General features: G+C 37.2%; 1 protein-coding gene across 2 annotated transcripts in view; it reads left to right on the top strand.

The window, feature by feature from the left end:
* Positions 1-20,450, top strand: part of OTUD4 (OTU deubiquitinase 4) — a 47,306-nt gene extending 26,856 nt beyond the window's left edge. For both annotated transcript variants that reach the window (XM_081075688.1, XM_081075689.1), the window contains exons 11-21: positions 2,315-2,409; positions 3,439-3,542; positions 3,645-3,828; positions 7,249-7,411; positions 9,457-9,580; positions 9,861-9,916; positions 10,618-10,698; positions 12,005-12,143; positions 12,736-12,996; positions 14,002-14,042; positions 15,406-20,450. In XM_081075688.1, the coding sequence (XP_080931814.1) occupies positions 2,315-2,409; positions 3,439-3,542; positions 3,645-3,828; positions 7,249-7,411; positions 9,457-9,580; positions 9,861-9,916; positions 10,618-10,698; positions 12,005-12,143; positions 12,736-12,996; positions 14,002-14,042; positions 15,406-16,620 (2,463 nt within the window). In that variant the 3' untranslated portion in view covers positions 16,621-20,450. The remainder of the gene's footprint in view (positions 1-2,314; positions 2,410-3,438; positions 3,543-3,644; positions 3,829-7,248; positions 7,412-9,456; positions 9,581-9,860; positions 9,917-10,617; positions 10,699-12,004; positions 12,144-12,735; positions 12,997-14,001; positions 14,043-15,405) is intronic.
* Positions 20,451-21,575: the final 1,125 nt, after the last annotated feature.

Below are 21,575 nucleotides of genomic sequence, written 5' to 3'. Positions count from 1 at the left end.
ACAGGAACCAAGGAAACAGATCAAGTTTGAATGTGTTGTTAATTTGGGATTTCAGAATATATTTATAATATATACATTATAATGGTCACAAATATTTGGCATTTTAATCTATTTAAATACATTACCAAAATTGTATGTATCTAAATTTATCACATGATCTTTAAAAAGCAATTTCAGTCTTTGATACTGTTTGCTTCAAAGAAGTAATAACTTTAGATTTTAAGACAAAGTTTCATTACGGTTGGCAAATAATTTACTGAAATTGAATCAAGCTTGACATTATAGGTCAATATGTTTTGTTTATAAAAGTCATCCTGAAAGATGATACATTTATAATCTTTCCTGTTGAATTACGAGAGTGAACAAGAAGGAGTTTTACCATTTACTTTGAATAAACTACAGCTCTGGATTTAAGTAGCTCCTTAACAAAGGAAAATGTTGGATTAGATGGATTAGTGTTTCTTGGAGTGATTTTGTACCCTGTCCCCCCTCCATTTAGCAATGTCTGCAGACGTTTTTTTGTTGTCACAAATGAGAAGGTGCTACTGACATCTAGGTAGCAGAGACCAGGGATGCTGCCAGACGACTTAAACTGCATAGGACCTCCCTGCCCCCCAGGGATTATCTGATCCAAAGTGCCAACAGTGCCAATGCTAGAGAAACTGGATAATTTCCAACGTCCCTTTTCTGTCCTTTGTTTATTTTTTCTTAAAAAAAAAGCTATTTCCCAAACAAAAACAACCCACATACACAAAAATGTTATTTGGAAGATAATTTTCATCAAAAAGTGTTACCTTTAAAAAGCTATTTTAAAAGAGCCACTGACAAGCATTTTTTCTTGACATGTGGGGGAAATGCTCATTTCTTTTGTGATAAAGTGGCTTACGTTTTAAGTATCTGATTGACGAGGATTATATCTGGGCACTTTTAAGAGCTTAATCATGTTCTGATTCTGGGGTATTTGAAAAAGGAAGAAGAGGATACGATTCACTTATGTTCTTTTTTACGGGATTATCAGAAACGTGTTCTAATTACAGAACAGAATTGTGGGATCTTTTACTATGGTGCTTTGGGAAACATGGAAGACAACAAAAGAGTAGAACCAGGAGGGCTTAGGGCTCCCTCTCCCTCGCTACCTCCTTAGCAGAGAAGAGAAGATTGCTTATCTTACGCTGCATCATTTAAGCTGTATTTCTTGTTATTTCAAATCAAGCATATTTCCTTTGAGGTTGCAGTTGCTTTTGGTAAAGTAGATGCTGTTGATAAAGTAGATGGTAAAGCAGATACTTGTTTTAATTTTTTCCTTTTTAGAGTATTTTGTTTCTATTTCTCCTACTTGACAATTACACTCGGATAAAATTTAATTGAAATTTTACTTTGGAAACTGCTAGGACTCAAAGGTGACTTGCTTACTGAAGTAAGCATGTAAGATGTAGTTTAAACTTTTGATAAATAATGTCAGAAAAATCTTTTTTATTATTAAACTGTTGAAGAGAGGAAGGCGAAGTGTGTCCTGATGTGACTGGTGAAAAATGAAACCTCAGCTGAGGACTTTCACTAATAATAAAAGTAGGAGGTGACTCAAAGCAGTGCTGCCGGCAGTGTTCCTAGTGATCCCATGCAGTGATGTACAGGTGCCCTGTTTTGACTAGAAAGAAACCTAAGGGGTTACTCTTGTGTCACAATTTACTATTGGGAAATACCAGTTTTATGTTAGAGAACAGATAATGGATCCGTTTTTAGGGAGAAGATGGGTCACAGTTACCCACTTTAAATATTGGAAAAGTGAGAAGATAATATAATAATAATTGATCTCGTGTCCTTTATATATATCATACCTCCCTCATCCCATCTCCAGAGTCCTATGACTTTGGCACTATTATTAGCATCATTTTGCATGTGAAGACATTGAAGTATGAGATGTAACTTGCCCAAGGTCGAATTGCTGGTAAGTAGAAAAGCCAGGCCTGGAATCCTGGTGTGTATGGTGCCACAGCCCTAAGTTCAGAACCAAGACACGCTGCCTCTCTTGTTTGGAGCTTTAGTAGTTTGTGCTCCATAGTAGATTCAACTCCACTTGAACTGTTTAGAAAAACAATTTAGAACAATTTTGGAAGGGTAAACAAAAAGTGTTTTAGGTTAGAGGTACATGAGTCTGGGAAGTCAGAGAGACATACTATACACTCTTTTCAATTTAGTTTGTGTTTAACAATATACGTTTCATTTTCTCTTTAATGGAAAACAAAATAAAATTTAAAAAGTGATCATTCGAGCAAGAAAGCAGGTGACTGATCTTTCTGGAATTGTTCAACAGGTTAGGTTGGATCACAATGGGAAATTTTCTAATGCAGACTTTCAAGGGGTTCACTCTGTGAACGGACCAGTTTTGGGTGAAGAACTTGGAAAGAAGTATGTACTACTTTTCATCTAAAACACTGTCTTTTCCATTACCCTAATGTAATCACGAGAATTTCTAAGTGGCCCCGTTTATTTGCAAATTCAATTAAAGGTGTTGCCTATGTGTAGAAAATACATTTATTTACGTCTTTTTAAAAAACAGTTTGAATTCAAATTCAGTGTCTTGCATGATGACATATTTTAAATAAAAATACTTGTTTTGTTGCTTACTATTTAAAATGTGCCATTCTTCACAAAGGCATTTTGGGAAATTAACTGTTCTTAACTAAAGTGGGAGCTTTGGAGGGCAGGCACCATAATCATTTCTAATATTCAGTACTGCATTGCATGGAGTTAATTTTCAGTAAATGTCAAATGGAGTAAAATTTTATGGTTAACTTTCTGTTACACAGTGTTACTTTAGAGCACCGTTTGTTTCAGTTGCTGCTGCCTTTATTAGAGGCACCTAAACTTTATATGGAAAATTTCAATCATACGCAAAAATAAGGAGGATAGTACAATGAACCCCAATATACAATATACCCATCACCCTATTTCAGCAATTAACATTTGGTAGTTTTTTCTAATCTGTTCTCCCTAACCCCTTTTTTAAAAATAGAAATGAAATTGGAATGTCTCAAAAAATCTCAGATATCACACCATTTCTTATACACACATAGATGCTTATGTGTGTCTCTAACACCGTAAGGACTCCTTTCCCCAACCTTAACTACAGCACCACCACCACATCTAACCGGGTAGCAACCATTCCTTCTTTATCTGATCTTTTGCTTTGACTATATTAAGGCATTTTGGTCTTTTTTTTAGGTTAGAAAATATGCTTTTGATTTATGTCATCTTATTTGATTAGAATTATATCTGGATTGCTAAATACTTTGTTTTTAATTTGTTTTTAATACAAGAATTAAAATTGGAAATTATTATATAAGTTGCAAATAAAATATTTATGCAGAATTCTTTAATAGATACCCTTATGAGGAATACTTCAAGTTATTACAAGGTTTTTTCTTCCTTTTGAAGACAATTACCGAAGAACCTCAAACCACCTCCCTCAGAAAGCTGGAACACAGTGTCAGGGAAGAAGATGAAAAAAACTTCCCTTTCTGGACAAAATTTCCATTCTGGTAGGAGCACATCAAGTTATTCTTTCTTTGGGAGAGGGATGATAGTACATGGGGTTGTTTATAATAAGAAAATTATGAGGTATTTTTGGCTTCTTGTCACAGACGTGGATTACAGAGGGCCAAAGAATTCAAACAAGCCAGTAAAAGCCCCATCAGCACTACCTCCTCGATTCCAGCACCCTTCGGGAGTAAGACAGCATGCATACTCTAGTCATTCTGCAGGGTCACAGTCTCAGAAACCCACCAGCGAGCACAAAAATCTTAGGACACCCTCACAGACCATAAGGTAAACTTTCTGAATATAAGAGACGTAGAAATTAAGTGAGGGGCATTTCTTTTATTTGCCGCGTTACATGCTTTTGAGTAGTTATAACTTTTTGTTAATATACTTGTCTACAACATATTAAGAGTATTGTTAGTAAACTACTATGTGAGGATTTCCGTCTTTATAATTCTCTTTAAACACATCAAAGTAATGTTATACGGCAAGACATTTTTAGTTTTGAATAATTTTTTTCAAATGATTTGGTAGATCTTATCCTAGCCAAATCTTACTTCTGGCACTTAATAGTTTTCTTGGTAGCCTGTAATATATTAAATACTGGATTCCAAATTGCATTCCAATATGCTTGCTTCGGCAGCACATATACCAAATTGCATTCCAAATTCCTTGGAGGACCTCTCCCAACAAACAGAATTCTTTGGATGTTTCCCTTTATATAGGAAGTTAAGTCAACCAAGATGGTTGGTTTACTTTGTACTGGTAAGTTTGGATTGTTTGTGGTAATGTGTCTTAAATGGGGTACCTGTTTTAGGTTTATGTAATCACAAATACCAGCATTCCGACTGAATATCTAGAGACAGATGAGTTTCCGGGTCATAAATTTCTGTGCTGTGGATTTTATTTTTTTCCCTAATCTGCCCTTCTGTGTAGTTTATAACCCTTCATAGGTGCTTTGTTTGAGAGTGTATCTTAAGTGCAGGCTGTCCTTTTCATGTAAACTTGGCCATATTTCCTGTGGGCGCTGGAGCCATCCTGGGTTACTGTGACCAGTGCATTCCCTGTCCAAGCTCCCTCTCCCCAACTGTCTCAACAGCTGTGGCATCATCAGCTTATGTGCTTGCCAAGCTCTAGTCTTTAGTTCCTTTATTTCTGGCATTTGGGCATTTCCCCTTTCTTGGGAATGTACTTAACATTTTGTCATTAATGATAGTTTATGAAACATCTTCAAGATAGTTGTAGGTTCTTAGTCTGATGTGTTACCAGTACTTTGTTTCCTTTGCCTGGCGTAGCAAGGTACCACAAACTGGGCGGCCTAAAACAACAGACAGTTCTCTCATAGTTCTGGTGGTAGAAGTCTGAAATCAAGTTATCAGTAGGGCCATGCTTTCTCAGAAGACTTGAGGGGTGGTGGCAGGCATCTTAACCAGTGCAGGTAAAGTACCTAAGAGGTCTGACTTATTTTGAATATTAACTTTGGAAACCTAAAAATTTGAAGTAAACATAGGAAAGTCATAGGCAGAAATGAGATTTTAAAAAAAATTCTCATTTTTTTTAACAGACTAGGAAAGGAGCATTATTTTCCCTTAAACACAAGGATACTCTTCAGTGTCTTAAAGATTAAAAAAGGGGCAGCTGGGTGGCTCAGCTGGTTAGAGCATGAGCTCTAAACAACAGGGTTATTGGTTCCATTCCCCCATGGGCAAGTGAGCTGCGCCCTCCACAACTAGACTGAAGGACAATGACTTGGAGCTGATGGGCCCTGGGAAAACACAGTTCCCTAACGTTCCCCAATTAAAAAAATAAAAAAATAAAAGATAAATTATGTAAAAGATCCATGTTATTTGTTAAAAAAAGATTAAAAAATAAAATACACATAGACTACTGAATGGCTAATTTAAATATACTTTTGTTTACCACAAACTGAATTTATATCCAGTGTGTTTCTCGTGTTGTAGCCAGTCTTCCAGGAATTGATAGAATGATCAGGCAAGTGTGAAATGTCTTTGTCTCATTAGGATCCTTTTTTCTTTTATGTGTTAGCTATATATTACTTGGTATATCAAAACACTGGCAGAAAGCAGTGGCTTAGACATGAAGCTATAATACATAGACATAATACATATAATACATAGACATGAAGCTTTAGAGAATTTTTGACATTGTGACTGATTACACAGGAACCTAGTTATATTTGCAGTTAGTATGCCTTCTTTGTGGGTATGAGAGTGGATTTTACTAGTGTATATTGAAACAAAGTTAGGGACTGCTGCGGATCGGATATTTAAAGTAAGACTTAAAAAAGACCTAGTCAGAGTTTAGAATTTCATAGTCAACAGGCCACTTGATTTAAGTCCATTAGAGTTTATCTTGGCTTTCTAATATTTATCACATCAGTGTTGAATTTTTCTAGTTACAAAAGAACTGTAATGTTGGGCATGAGACCTTCATGACTTCTCACTTTTTCTTCCTCATTGATTTCATCTTTTCCTTTGGAGAAAATAAAATACAGAAACCAAGCAGGATTGCCCTGTGTGGTTTCATTAAGCAAGTGTTGAAAATGATAGTAAAGTAATATTGCTGAATATCTCTCCAGCTAGATGCAAATAGGAAGGATTTGATTCCTTCTCGGGTGGGTGAGGATAAGATGGATGTTTTTGAGCAATAGGCCACAGTGATGTTCTGTAACTTTCCAGACACTCATGGTATTTGCTGAGTCTTCCACCACTGGGGTTTGAGGACTGGTCTAAAATTATGAGGCTCCAGATTTGCTCCCCTGCTTTTTTTTCCAGTATCATTGGAGTTGGCATCTGCCCTTTTGGAATTAGGTTGTGATTTTAAGTTGGACTATCTGAGGGCATTAAGAGACTAATCTTTACTTTGAGAGTAAATCAGATGGTATTACTGTGTTCTTCACACTCCTTAGGATGATTCTGTCTCTTCCTATTGGGACAACAATAGGAGGGTTTTGGATTTTCTGTAGGTTTCTGAAGAATTTCATTTGCCACTGTTGTGGAACTGTTAGACATGGTAGAAATAGTATTAATATCGCTTGTACTAGTTACAAGCCATATAAAAGCATCAGGGTTATATTAATAGGTGTTATTAAACTCTATTCATGCCTTTTTTGTCATCCTTTAACAAAATTATGTTGAGATAATAGCAGTCTTATCTGTGCATCTAGTATTTAGCCTGGCACATTTTAGTTTTTCTTTTCAGCTTTCCATCTCCCTTGGTGATGTCATCAAAAATCAGGATAGTCCTGGTGTCTCCTTTGATCATTGCCCTTTACTTAGAACAGAAAGTAAAGAATGCTTTTAAGACCTAAACTAATAACGCTCTTTCTCTTGAAAGGGAATTCTTATGAAGCTGTTAGAATATGGAGTAAAATAAATACAGTGCTTACATTTCTTATCTGATGAAAAGTTAAAAAAACCCACATTATTTCTGTATCACTTGGAAGTGAGTTGTATTTTTCTTGTTTTTCACCTAGCTATTGTAAATTTATCTTCTTGACTCTGTAATGTAGGGTCATGCTACAGGAGCTTCCCATTTGCTGAACATTTATTGATCAGGTTTCCAATAGTTCTGTAATGTCACAGTGTAGCTAAATTAGTCAAATTTGTACTGCAAAACAGGTTATTTTATTTTAGGTACTCAATACATTTGTCTTCTTTTTTATGACAAGAATGTTTTATTTGACAGAAAACCAGATCGTGAGAGAGCTGAGGATTTTGATCACACGAGTCGAGAACCTAACTATTTTGGCTTCTCCCCAGAAGAGCGCAGAGAGAAGCAAGCTATAGAAGAATCTCGTTTACTGTATGAGATTCAAAACAGAGATGAACACGCTTTTCCAGCCCTTTCTGTATGTATAAAAGGAAATTATTGTTTGGAAATCTCTACTTAATATACAGTTGATCTTTGAACAGGGGTTTGAATTGTGTGGGTCCAATTAATAGCAGATTTTTAAAAATAAATACAGTCGGCTCTCTGCATCCCACCACCCCCTCTGGTTTTGCTTCTGTGGATTCAATGAAACGTGGAATCTTTGGATGTGAAGGGTCGACTGTATACTCTATGCTGTTTATGTAAGGGACGTGAGCATCCACAGGTTTTGGTATCTGCGGGGGTCCTGGTACCTGTGGATACTGAGGGATGACTAGTTAAGTTTATGCAGATTTTCGACTATGTGGGAGGGGCTTCGCATCCCTAACCCTCATCTTGTTCAAGAGTCAGCTGTAGTATTTATATTAAACCACAGTTTATAATGGTAGACTAATAATTTTTAAACTGAAGGGTACCTTAATGATCATGTAATTCCCCCTCCTTTTCACATTTTTCATGAGGAGGGTGAGTTCTAAAGATATTACTAGCTGGTGGCAGGGGTGAGGCAAGTAAATTGGTTAGCTCACTTCTAGTTTAGTATTTTCTTTTGAACTGAAACATGTTTATTTTGCTAGCCAAAGTAATAATATACAGTAGAGGCTCACAATTCACTTACTAAGCCACAGGTATAAAGTCAGGAGAGTCTTTTCAGTGTTCCATATTAAACACACCAGGACCTGGTGACATAATGTGTACAGTGAGAGCTGTTGTTCAGATTGTTTGCTCTCGGAGATGGTGGTACATGTGTTCCATGTGTCAGATGCTGGGCTGCAATGGATGTTTCTCTGATGAAAGAAATGTTCTCTACTTTTCGGTTTCTTAATTCTTTTGGGGGAGTCACAAGGGAAAACGGTTCTCATGTAGAGTGAAGTAAATGCCAGGTGAGGAGGGTTCATTGGCGACTAGGTGAAGTGTCAAGTCAGTTTCGGGCCCTGTGCCTATGGGCTCTTTTTCTCAACAGTGGATGAAATGAAATGAAATGTTACAGAAGGCTACCCAGTACATGGTGTAAAACTAATGCCCCCTCACCCCCAATTCTCTTGTCTACTGGCCTCAAATCATTTAGAGGTACGAGATGCTCCCTTTAAAACAGTTCATCTGGAATAATAGGTCAGTCTGGCACAGGTGTTGGGGCTTAGGAATTATTGGGAAAAGTGCCCACATCCATGTGTGAATTAGGCATGGTCTGTATGCTAAGTATATTTATGCGATATGTTATTTTTCCCATAACTTTTAGATAAAAAAACTACAAATCATTTAAGTCTGTACTAATAGCATTTTGTCCTTTTTCAGTTAGTGAATGGAACAAATACAACTACTGTAATGTGGGAATAGATTGTGAAATTTTTTGATTGTTAAAATGGAGTCTTACTCATTTTTAGACTGGGCAGTTTGAATCCTGTCTTGGACTTGGTGGTTATTCAGGTTTGTCTTCTAGAAAACGCCTGCCACAGAGGGCTGAGATCCTCTTCTCAGCGTTTACTCACAGTGCCAGAGGAGTAAAGGACCCTCTGATAATTTAGCTTAAAACCTGATTTATTCCAGTCCCTTTGTTATACCAATTAGAAGGTTGGATCTCAGGCAGAGCTTATGTGAATTGCTGACAGTAGCATTTCAGTGATAACAATCCTAGTGACTCTGTGTCTACTATTTGCACTGAAGTATCTTTCCCCACAAAGGTTTGTGCCTGTATAATGGCTGCTTTTGAAGTCTGTATGAAATGAACGGTGCTGTTCTTTGTGCAAAGAATGTAAATTGTAAGGTGAAGTTTTGGTTAAGGTGACTTCTTGAAATGGAGATATGAAGAAGTCTTACAGTAATTTAGGCCAAAGGTCTGATTGACTAATACTTTGGTTTAAATAATTAAATATGACCCTTAGGGCCTATTTTTTGAAGTTTTGGAAGTATACAGGGTTATAAATTTTGAGATTTTTAGTTGGACGTATAAAGACTAAGATTAATTACTTTAGTTCATATATGTGGGTAAATCTTTAACACAAAGTATTGGGTTTTGTTTATTTGAAGAGCTCATCAGTCAGTCAGTCAGCTTCTCAGAGTAGCAACCCATGCGTCCAGAGAAAGCCATCACATGTAAGTGATAGAAAAGGAAGCAGGCGGAGAATGGATGCCGAAGAACGAAAAGATAAAGGTATGTTATTTCATCATTCAAAAGCAGGTGCTAGAAATCTGTGTCTAAAGTCATACATTGCGAAGAGAGAACCCATTTAAAATCGCTAAGCAATTTGATGTCACATCACACTGTAGCAGAGAAACCGACTCTAAAGTTCACTGTGAATGTTATTCTGAAGACTGTATTTTTCGCTGACTAAACATGATTCATATGGTACTTTTGGTTTTCTGTCTTCCTATTTTCTTCTTCACGTCTGACTTGTGGCTGATGCTGTCCTTTTTATCTTGATCTGTTTCAGACTCTATCCATGGACATGCTCACTTGGATAAAAAACCTGAGCCAAGCACATTGGAGGTAAACGTCTTAAATACTAATTGCATCTTTTCTTTTTCCTTAAAATTGTGATAATATAGCAGGAAGAAGTAGAAGGAGAAGATGATGACTTCATTTATAATGGGGAGGTAGAAAAAGTAGAAAAAAATGATAGTGCTTGAGGAGAATTCACTCACAGATTGTAACCATTTCTTCAAGGGTACATTATGATGACTTACCTGAATTGGTAAAAAGTAGTTTTTACTCTACAGTAGTTTTTTTCTACAGTAGATTGAGATTTTCTTTTTTTAACTTTTTAAAAAATTTAGTTTAAGTGTGTTTTTCCAGGACCCATCAGCTCCAAGTCAAGTAGTTGTTTCAATCTAGTTGTGGAGGGCACAGCTCACGGTGGCCCATGTGGGGCTCGAACCGGCAACCTTGTTGTAAGAGCACTGTGCTCTAACCAAGTGAGCTAACCGGCCGCTCCTAGATAGATTTTTTAAAGGAAGAGTGTGCTGTTTGAAACCATGCCCCCCAATAAAAACATCCCATTATTTTGATGTGATAAAGTTGTGTAGGCAGTTACCTATCTTTTGAGGACCAGACGTAATAAGAAACAAAACACCTCAGCTGTGAGAGGGTATAGTCAGGTGCAGGTTGGGGGAATTGTGAAGGCAACCATGATGATCCTAGAATGTGAGTCTTTGAAATAGCAAAATTAATTTTTATTTTTGCTTTTAAAGAATATTAGCGATGAGAAATGTGCAAGAGTTTCATCACCATCAAAGTCAAAGAAATTAGAGTGCCCACCTCCAGCAGAACAAGTAAGTACATTGTTGCATCTGACACTGAAGGCTCCATTCTCAGGGTTTCTCAGCTCTGTATGTGGTCATTTAAAAACAAAACATCTACGTAGGAAATAGAATGTATTTTAGTATCATAGTTTGGGTACAGTTACGATTTTTCTTTTATAATTCTGTTGGTTAGTCTAGATTTTCTCAGTTTTTATTTTTTTAATTTTTTTTTTAATTTTATTAGGGAATATTGGGGAACAATGTGTTTTCTCCAGGGCCCATCAGCTCCAAGTTGTTGTCTTTCAATCTAGTTGTGGCCATTTTAACTCTTTAGTTGCAGGGGGCACAGCCCACCATCCCATGCGGGAATTGAACCGGCAACCCTGTTCAGAGCTTGTGCTCTAACCAACTGAGCCATCCGGCCGCCCCGAATGTTCTCAGTTTTTATTGAATGTTGTTTTATAATCACCATTTTTTGGACATAGAAGTCATTCTTCTGAATTATTTCATAGAAGGGAGGGGATATAATGATTAGACTGTAATGACAAGTCTAATCATTTTTAAATGAGAGAAATACACATTTAAAAAGCAGTGTCATCAATTTCCAAATCTAATGAAGGAAGCTGAGATCTAACAGACATTTTGGTTCTTGGTTTAGTGCAGGAGTAGAAAACGTTTAGTCCTTGCCTTTCAGTCAGGGTCCTTCACGTCAGTCAAACAGCATGTAATTTTTTGGCGTGTCTTTGTGTGAGGAGCTCTTCTAAGTAACTCATGAGTTTCAAGGTGATTTCAATGATTTTGCTTCCTTGCCTTAAAAGTATTGTGTTCAAATTAGGATTTGTTTCTGTCTCTACCAGTGACTTTTACAACTTTCGACAGTCAGTCCCTGGTTAGGATCAAATTTGTTTGTTAGAATTTTTCGCTACTTTTTATTTCCCCAGTCTCTTTAATCTCCAAGACCAGAAAGACCATTTATATACTGTGTTTCCCCGAAAATAAGACCTATCCGGACCATCAGCTCTAATGTGTGTTTTGGAGCAAATATTAATATAGTAAAATAAGACCGAGTCTTATATAATGTACTGTAAGACCGGGTCTTATGTAATGTAATGTATAACGTAAGACTGAGTCTTATAGTAAAATAAGACCGAGTCTTATATTAATTTTTGCTCCAAAAGACACATTAGAGCTGATGGTCCGGATAGGTCTTACTTGCGGGGAAACACAGTAGGTATTGCAGTTGTATAAAAGATAGACAACGCAAGGTACATTTGGTGGTTAAAACTAATGTTAAGCAAAATGAATTCTTGTGTTTTTCTACTCTCTCTTCTTGCAGAAGCCAGCAGAGCATGTGTCTTTGTCAAGTCCAGCTCCCCTTCTAGTTTCTCCAGAGGTACATCTAACTCCTGTGGTGCCTTCTTTACCAGCCACTGTGCCCGCCTGGCCAAGTGAACCTACAACTTTTGGACCAACAGGTGACATAAGAATTTAAAAAACCTAGTGAACCATCCAACAAAAGCCTTCTATGTCAGAGACTAAATAAATTCTCGAGTGAGACCTTTACCTCAGAGTAGGGCTGGGTATGTGGAGCCTCACAGAGCTTTTTGTGACCAATGCTTTGCTGTGTTTCTAGTGTGGAGTACCGTGTTCATTTGGTATTATTCATTGCAGATATGCCCTCCATGTCTCAGGAACAAGATGTTTGAACTGGTTTGTTGTCTCCACTGCTTGCTTTGGTTGCTCAGCACTGATGCCACAGTTTGCATACCACATGGGCCAGCTCTTTCTGGCCCCGTATTAAACCCTTTGCCAGGCTCTGTGTTTACACATTTGTAAGAGCTACTGTTAGAAGACATTGACGCAAAGCTTGTTTCCTGGCTCATTTCCTCATGTGTGTCCAGGAGGGTTCTTGGTTGATATAAAAAGCACTTCTTTAGATTGCTTTTTACCAGCTTTTTCAATTGTGCAGCATTCTTTACTTTTTAGCTTAACGTAAACATATTTGTAGAGGAGAGAATTATTTTCATCTTTTTATAGTCTTTTGATTCCTTTCCCTCTCTTTTGTAGGTGTCCCTGCGCAAATCCCCGTTTTGTCAGTGACACAGACTCTGACCACTGGACCTGATTCTGCTGTGTCTCAAGCTCATTTAACACCCTCTCCAGTTCCTGTGTCAATACAGGCAGTTAACCAGCCTTTGATGCCTTTGCCTCAGACACTGAGCCTTTACCAAGACCCACTCTATCCTGGGTTTCCTTATAATGAAAAGGGAGATCGAGCCATTGCACCATCTTATTCACTGTGTCACACCGGGGAGGACCTGCCTAAAGGTGAGATTCTTCTCCAAGTCCAAATTGATTTTATTTATCAAGTACTGATAACAGGTTCTGCTTACTGAGAAATGTAAGTAGAGGTCAAGGTAATGTTGCCGAGTAAGCCAAAGGACTTACATGGGAAGGACAGCAGAGATTTGGCTATTAGTCATTCACTCTCCTGTTTCAGCTTGTGTTTGATTGGATTATGTTTTTTGTATGTTTGGTGACTACCCGTGTCATATTTTTCAAAAGCAGCCTAAAACCATTTTGAATTCTTAATAATGTTAATAACCAGATAACTAAACATTTACTGAGTTTTCTCATTGCTGTTCATTACTTCGTCCATGAAACTAGAGAATGGATATAATAAACAGCGTTCATAATACTTCATGCAACAGTATATATCTTTTTAAAAAAAAATTGTCCCTTTGTCTTTTAAATGAATTTGAGTTGCAAAATTTCCTATTTGTAGAAAAACTGAAAGTAATGCAGTGATTCTCTCTGTGCTCTTTGCCTGGATTTTTGTGGATAATTCTGTTTTATTAGTCAGTGGTCTGATGTTTGAGTCTGTGGGTAACTGGCTTAATGCCAAGTGAATACGTTGGCTGATTGCCGATTAATCTTATGTTATTAATGAGTTAGGTTTGTGTTGATTTTACTCTTATTCCCCAACATTTTGACTTCATAATTTTTTAAACACCACAGAGAAGTTGAAAAAGAACTACAGTGAACACCTGAGTTTCATTCACACAGATTTAATAGAAATCAGATAAAAATCTCAACTTAGCCATTTTGAGACTTAGATGTTAGCACACACAAAATATTGAACCCGGAATTATCCTAGAGTAACAGCGCCTAGTTTTGGTTATACTACAGTTTTTATCTGTGTTATATATCACAGGCTAGAGAGTATTGCAGTAGTCAAGATTGTCTTTAGAACTCTGTTGTTTGAGGATAATGAAGAAAAGCTTTTTGAATATATTTATCATTTTAGTGAGTAATTATTTTCTTTATTTTCAGATAAGAACATTCTTCGATTCTTCTTTAATCTTGGTGTAAAGGTATTTACATTTAATCATTTTAAAGTTAACACTTTCAAATTATTTCTGGTTAAATAATCTTAACTCTTGTCAGTCATAACCTGAGGTTTACTAAACCTTATTATTTTAGAACTGCATTTTCAGTACTGTGTATTTCTTTCTTTTTGGTGGTGATTGAGGCTCCAGTTTTTGCTTAATTTTCCTTTTATTTGGCAGTGATTTAACTCAGAGTATATTCAGGAAATAACTTTGTCCCAGGTAGCCTAGTGGAAATGACCTCACTGAGAAATTAAGTGAACCATCTGGGTTTGAAGTTCTGCTCCATCACTTTTTAGGTTGTAGATCCCTCATTTGTGGAATGGGGATAGCATTTTCCATTTACCTCGGTGTTGAAAAGATCAAAGGAAATCACGTGAAAGCTCTCCTTTGGAAGGGGTATGTTCACTAGTAGAGCAGAGGTGTCCTTTGGAAAGTGGTCAGCCAAGAACTAGCTCATCTGAGAAAAAGGCTGGAGAACTGTCCTTCTCAGTGCTGTGCTGTCTCCTGGCTTGGATTCATTTCTGTGAACCCTAGACTGTTAACATAGAAAATGAAGTGCCCTTCTGTAGCCTCTGACAGTTCATAGAGGAGACTTGATTAATTGTACCATTCGCTGCATTCTGTTGCCTAATTTTGAGTTTATCTAGTTAATGTTGGCTCTAACTAAATTAGCCAGTTAGCTGGTCAACTTCCTGTGTGTGTGTATGTATGTATGTGTTGTTGTTTAGCTGACCCTTTGCAGGAGAGGGGTTTGGAGGGCTTCATTTTCAGTTTTACTCTTCTCTGCCTGGGAGCCTCACTTGAATCCTTGTGGAGTGCTCTGGGGGCCCCTAGAACTATGGAGTCCTAATTAACATTGGGGGTCATCTACTCCTGTCAGCATTTTTCTGGTAGAACAGGCCCAGACCAGTTTTCTGGTAAGCGTGGGGTCACTCAGTGAGCTAGTGGTAAAGCCAGGACATGAGTGCAGGTCAAGCTAAACAGCCAGCGATTTGAGGTCGTCGGAGCTGGAGGCTCAAGTGCTTGCTGGTCTTTGTTTTTGATACTTGGTATCACCCATATTATTTCTGTGTAGTTGTAGCTAAAGGATGGAATTAATCGTCACGCTAATTGAGTGGGTTCATTATATTATTGCCTGTCAACCTTTATATAGGACTTTGGCTTGGTTTCAGGATAGGACAAGGAATGGAGTTTCAGAGCAGTGGCTTAATTTTGTACTTTGTTTTCATGTTGAGTGTCACAGTAATCTAGAACTTGGACTGCACGTTATATGGTCTTTGCAGGCATGAGAAACTTACCCTGAGCCCTCTCTAAACTTTGTTTTGCCCCTTTTTGTCTCTTTTAGGCATATAGTTGTCCTATGTGGGCCCCACATTCTTACCTGTACCCTCTGCACCAGGCCTACCTGGCAGCCTGCAGGATGTACCCAAAGGTCCCTATCCCTGTGTATCCTCAAAATCCTTGGTTCCAAGAAGCTCCTCCTACTCAGAATGAAAGTGATTGTACCTGTACCGATGCGCACTTTCCTATGCAGACTGAGGCCACTGTGAATGGTCACATGCCACAAGCAGAGATTGGACCGCCGACATTTTCTTCACCTCTGGTTATTCCTCCATCTCAGGTGTCTGAAAGCCATGGACAGTTGTCTTACCAGGCTGATCTGGAATCTGAAAACTCTGGGCAGCTTCTTCATGCTGAATATGAAGAGTCACTGAGTGGCAAGAATATGTTCCCACAACCATCCTTTGGACCTAATCCATTCTTAGGCCCAGTTCCCATTGCACCTCCTTTCTTTCCGCATGTTTGGTATGGGTACCCTTTTCAGGGATTCGTAGAAAATCCAGTAGTGAGGCAGAATATTGTTGTACCCTCTGATGAGAAAAGAGAATTGGATGTACCCGTGGATAATGTGGAACTGGCTAAAGAAAGTAGTTCAGTTTCAGCACTAGGTGAGTTTCACGAGGTCAAATGTGAAGACACACATTCTCTCCCTGAAGTAAGTGTGAGGAGGCATGAAGGCCGGGCAGAGCAGTCATCCCAGACACCTCAGGCAGATCCGGCACTGGCTTCCCTCCCTCCAGTAGCAGAGGGAGAGGCTCATCTTCCGACTCAGATCCTAAACAGGGAGAGAGAAACTGTGCCTGTTGAACTTGAGCTTAAAAGGACCATTCCAAGTCTGAAAGAGAAACCAGAAAAAGCACAAGATCCTAAGACTGCTGCTGATGTGGTCAGTGGGGCCAATTCTGTGGACAGCAGACTGCAAAGACCAAAAGAAGAGAGTTCAGAAGATGAAAATGAAGTTTCTAATATTCTGAGAAGTGGTAGATCCAAGCAGTTCTATAATCAGATGTATGGAGGCAGGAAGTACAAAAGCGATTGGGGCTATTCTGGTCGAGGGGGTGGATATCAACATGGAAGAGGTGAGGAGTCCTGGAAAGGGCAGCCAAGCAGAAGCCGAGATGAAGGTTATCAGTACCATCGGAGTGTCAGGGGGCGGCCGTATAGGGGGGACAGGAGGCGAGCAGGGATGGGAGATGGCCACCGGGGACAACATACTTGATGGTTGTTGCTGCAGTGTATTAGAGCAGAAACCCTTTCTTAGGTGGAATGTTTCCGACGGCTTTAAAAAAATACATTAAAATGAAAACCCAAATTGGAACTCTTTCCTCCCCTCCCCTTTACCCTCACTCCAATTCTGGACAGGAGATTTTGGATATGGTTCAAGGGGGCAGGTGAATTCTTAGTGTTGCCATTTTTCTTTGTTCAATATTTATCGGGTGACTGCTCCCATAAAAAGTAGAAAATAAGTTTGTTAAAGTATTTTTTATAAACAGCTTAATATAATACATAGATTTAGTGTTTGGTTTTTTTCCTTATCTAAGTTTAATTTCAAATGTTGGAAATGTGTGCTTTATAGTGTTTACTAAAGTGACAAGAAAATGTACCATTTGACACACTATAGATTCAAAAACATAACATTGCACCAAATAGAAATGTATATTTTATTATGCAATGCCTTAGTCATAAACTGGGCTCCAACAGTTCTTAGCCTAAAACACTGTTGTCTTTTGAAATGCTTCCAACCCAAAGGCCTTTCATCTCAATATCTGTCAAACTTGAACAATGTCTTCTCTTTAATATTACACATGAGACAGCCTATTAACCTGTGTCTTAGAAATGTTGTATATAGTACTTTTAATATTAATAGGGTATATTTTTGAATTTTGGTATTTGTTGAACGTTGAGATCGCATACAACAGATGTTTAAGAAATAATAGGAAATCTAATGAAATGGCTGTTTCCACCAAGGATTCTTAGCACTGGTGTAAATATCATGGTGCCTACTCGAAAGAAATGTAGATGCTATGCATTTTGAAAATAATCTGCATCTATTAAAACTGCAGAAATTTTTTAATGCCACTTTAACACTAATGCACTGACAGATTTAATATTTTGTGAGAAGAAAAGTTAAAAATTTTTAGCTTGACAAGTTTCTAGAGTTACTGTGTTTTTTTCTTTTGCACCATTGTTTATGTGTATCACTTTACATTTGCATGTTCAATTTGTCACGGCTGGAACTATTGTACAAAAAAAGGATGATTGTGACTTCTAGTTCTTTTCTAGAGGATGCTGCTAGAAAATGGTTTTGCTTCGCATTTTATAGCTGTTACCCCTTGCGTATATGTCTCTTGATCATGCTCCCTCCCGTCCAGTCTTTGCAGTATTCGCTAGAAGTTAGTTCCTTTTGCATGTTGCACTCTGTTTTCATTTGGAGATTTGATTCTCTGAATTAACACAGTATTCATTCATCTGTGTTACACTTTATAAATGACCGTAGTTTGTATTTCTTATTTGTACATACTAATGTGAAAATCTACCCTTTTTTATGTTCTTTTGATCAGGAAGTTTGAGTGCTATGCAAATAAAGTAGTAATTTCTCTTTGCATGCCATGTATAACTAGCCAAAAATAGATTTTCTTTTTGAAGCAAATTACTTTAAAAGCAAATACAATTCACTTGAATTTGACAAACTGAAGCAGATGAGTTTTCTGGGTTCTCTGATAACCTACAGGAATGTTTGGATGCCAGCTAGGCTCAGTGAATCTCCACTGTACTGTAATAATGGTTATTTACCTCTGTGTTGTTTTAATTATCTAATGTCTGTGTAACTGCTGATTTGATTAGTGATTAGCATTTAGATGTTTTGTAACAGGATTTTTAGAGAGCACTTTGAAAGATAGTATTTTATGATGGTGCTAGGTAAAAATTTTAAAGACTGGGATGGTTGTGTGGAAAAGAAAAAAATTCTTGAGAGAACCTGTTGAATTTCTGTTGTTACCTTCTAAGCTTGAACAATTGGAGAAGATACTGCTTTTAAGCCATTTTTTTCTTAGTTAACATCAACAGTTGTTACAGAATGAGATTAGAGGGTCCTTCACTTTCAGCTCATGCTTTTTTTAATATAGTTTTAGCTCACCTGACAGTTTTTATGAAAATCACATTTAGATACAGCGACCAGATTTAAAAGTTCAGTAAGTTTAATCTCAGGAGTCCAAAAGAAATAGCTGTTTCCAGTGTCTTGTTTTATTGACTAGGATTTCATCTTCTCAGTTTCTTCTGGAAATGTTTAAAAATTGGATAGGAAAGAATACTGTTCATTTCTTCACTTGTCAGTCTGTCTTACCTCAGTTGAGTAACAATACTGTATAATTCCTGAAGGAAATACTGATTGGCTTCCTGTTTCCTATATTTTACCTCCATGACATGATGAAAGAGAACTTTACAGATGGTACTTTAGTCGGTAACTTCTGGAATAAAAGAACTCTGACTTTTGGTAATGAGTTTTTAAATGACCAGTTTTTGCATGAAGGTCAGTTTTTTTTTCTTTAGGTTTGTTTTAAATGTATTAGTTCAGGGGATTTTGCCTTACGCTGAGGTCGAACTAGGGCCAAGCAAGCTTTTGTCCTTCATTTTAACTGAGTCATATGGTTTGTTGACCTGAGATATAATGTTTCTATAAGAAAAATGCTTGGAAGTGAGAATCATTTGTATTTTGAGTTAGAAATTATGGAACTTTATTGTGTTATGATCATACATGTTTTAAAGAACAAATGTTTAGAATGACCAAAGCTCACCTGTTCTGTTTGTTAGTTGCTTTTGCTAAACTTGATTTTTGTCCCTTTCCTTTTAGTATTGTGTATATTTGTCCTCTCAGATAAATCTTCGGCTCCTGCTCCATGTACTTGTTGGCAGCAGGATGCTAGCATCTGTGTAACTCCTCACCTGTTTCCTGTATCCCATATGTTCATTTTCATGTCTGACCTAAGCTCACACCCTGCCTTGACCTGGCAGGAGTAGGTTTTCCCAACCCACAGTGCTGATATAGCTTATTTGATGCAAACTATATATATTCTTGTATTGTTTCCTTTGTGACTCAAGGTTGAAATCAAAATGCCTGTGAACTGCAAACTTGCTTATGATTGACTTGGTGCAATAAAGTTTCTTTCTAACCATTTCTGGTTTAGAAAACATTCAGCCATCCTAGAAACTGGCAATATTTATTTATGCCTCATTTATTTTACCTTCAGTTTTAGATGGGGAAACCTTAGTCTTTCAGTTATGGGTACTAAGCAAGGTCCATTTTAGTGTAGCTCAATAGAATGTATATTTGGCTACACTATTTCTGTTTACTGTATTTTGCTTCCAATTTAATGTCTAAATGCTATTGTTTTTGTTTAAAATCTTAATGGCTCAGTTCCAGTATGTCAGTTTCAAAGAACTAAGGTTTTACTACGAGTGTTAGCCATTTACTCTCCCATGAATTGGGATTTCCCACTAACTGGGTTTTTTTTCTCTCCCTGAAATACTAAGTTTTAGAAAATCCTAGAAGAGGGGTGGGTGCATGTCTTAATGCTGGGAAACAGCACCTTTAGAGTTGATTTTACTTGAATGGATTGAAAATTGCATTGTTACAGAGCTAGAGAAAAATTTAAGTATGAAAAATAATAGCCTTACACTGAGTACAAATAATACTTAAAAGCATGTGAAGATGTGATCATTCGTGATGTTACTTGTAAAAAAAGTATATATACATATCTTTTGAAGTGTTGAAAGGAAAATAGTACTTTATATTCTTTATCATATCACTTTTTGTAAGTGTTGACTATATTCCTGTTTATTTTTCTATGTTCTGTTTTGTAGCCTTAAGAAGTGTTTCAAACATACCTGAATGTATAAGAGTAAATGCCCTACATGGTGTGATGCTGCATTATATATAAAACTGTGTGCATATATTAAATTTTGTCTCTTGATTCTGCTTGTGATTCTTTGGTTCCAGGGTAAACCAAGTACTATAGCATATAGATCTTAAAAGAAATTTAGTAAACTTCTAAAAATAAGAGATGGTTTCCATGGTTTTTATCCAGTCAGAAGATAACTCTAGTATGTGCAACTAAAGACCACATGGGATATAAACTATGGGGTAGGTACTGTTGTTTTCCCTACTTTATATGTATGTAGTAAAACTGACAGACCAAGTAATTTAACTAAGGTCATGCAGCTAATAAGTAGTAGACTTTGGAATTGAACCTAGCTGAGTGGTTTTAAAGCTCTGCCATTTTTTTAAAGCAATCATTAAATGAAATAGGAATGTAGAATAACTAAAGAATAATTTAAAGAGTAGATGGCCATTTTATTTTTTTAAAGTTAGTATTCAGTCTTTGTCTTCTGAAGACAGATAGTGTGTAAGTTTTTTTTTTTTTTTTGAAAATAAAAGTAAACCCAAGTTTCTTACGGCTGTATTTCTTCATTAAATCAAGTCACCTAAGAATATTACTAGTCAGTACTTGATTAACCTATTAATATGGACTTTGTCTTAGAATGGCTTCTCCAGGAAGCAGAGCCTGAAACAAAGGCTTCATTCAGTACAAGGGTTAGATAGAAAGAAAGGTGATTTAGAAACAGGAGCAACAAGCTGGGAAGAAAGATAACAAGTTGTTAGAGTACGGTTGATTGCTGTATCACAGAACCTTGGGGGGATGAGAGGGAGAAAGGAAGAATGTGGGAAGGAAGCATTTATCTGTTAGCTAGCTATGTGAGTGCTAGTGCCTTTCCCAATGAGTCTGTTGAGAAGCCAGAGTATGGGGAGGAAAACAAGAGGGGTGTTCGTGTTTGAGGGAGTCACTTAAAGTGGATGGTATAAAAAGGTGAGACAAGACCAGTGGGCCACAAGAAGTGCCCTATCTAGGGTTTCGCTGTACAAGTTTTGTAATTAGAAAGGCCTGTTTTTCACTTTGAATATTTGTTATATTTTCACTTTGACTTTTAGGGTCTATGTCTGGGGAATAATAAAAGTAAACACAACTTCAGAGATACTAAATTTATAAATTTTAAGAAACTTCCAAGAGTGAATCATTCACTCAGAATAGTGAAGCTACAGACTGGTAAAAACGTCATATTATAATATTTTGGATTGATCTATGAATTCATTAGAAAAACGAGCTTCAAAGTCTAAAT

Source organism: Rhinolophus hipposideros, assembly GCF_964194185.1.
Source record: "Rhinolophus hipposideros genome assembly, chromosome: 16".
NCBI classification, from domain to species: Eukaryota; Metazoa; Chordata; class Mammalia; order Chiroptera; family Rhinolophidae; genus Rhinolophus; species Rhinolophus hipposideros.
Note: the sequence above shows the minus strand (reverse complement) of the source record. Positions and strands in the feature narration are given on the sequence as shown.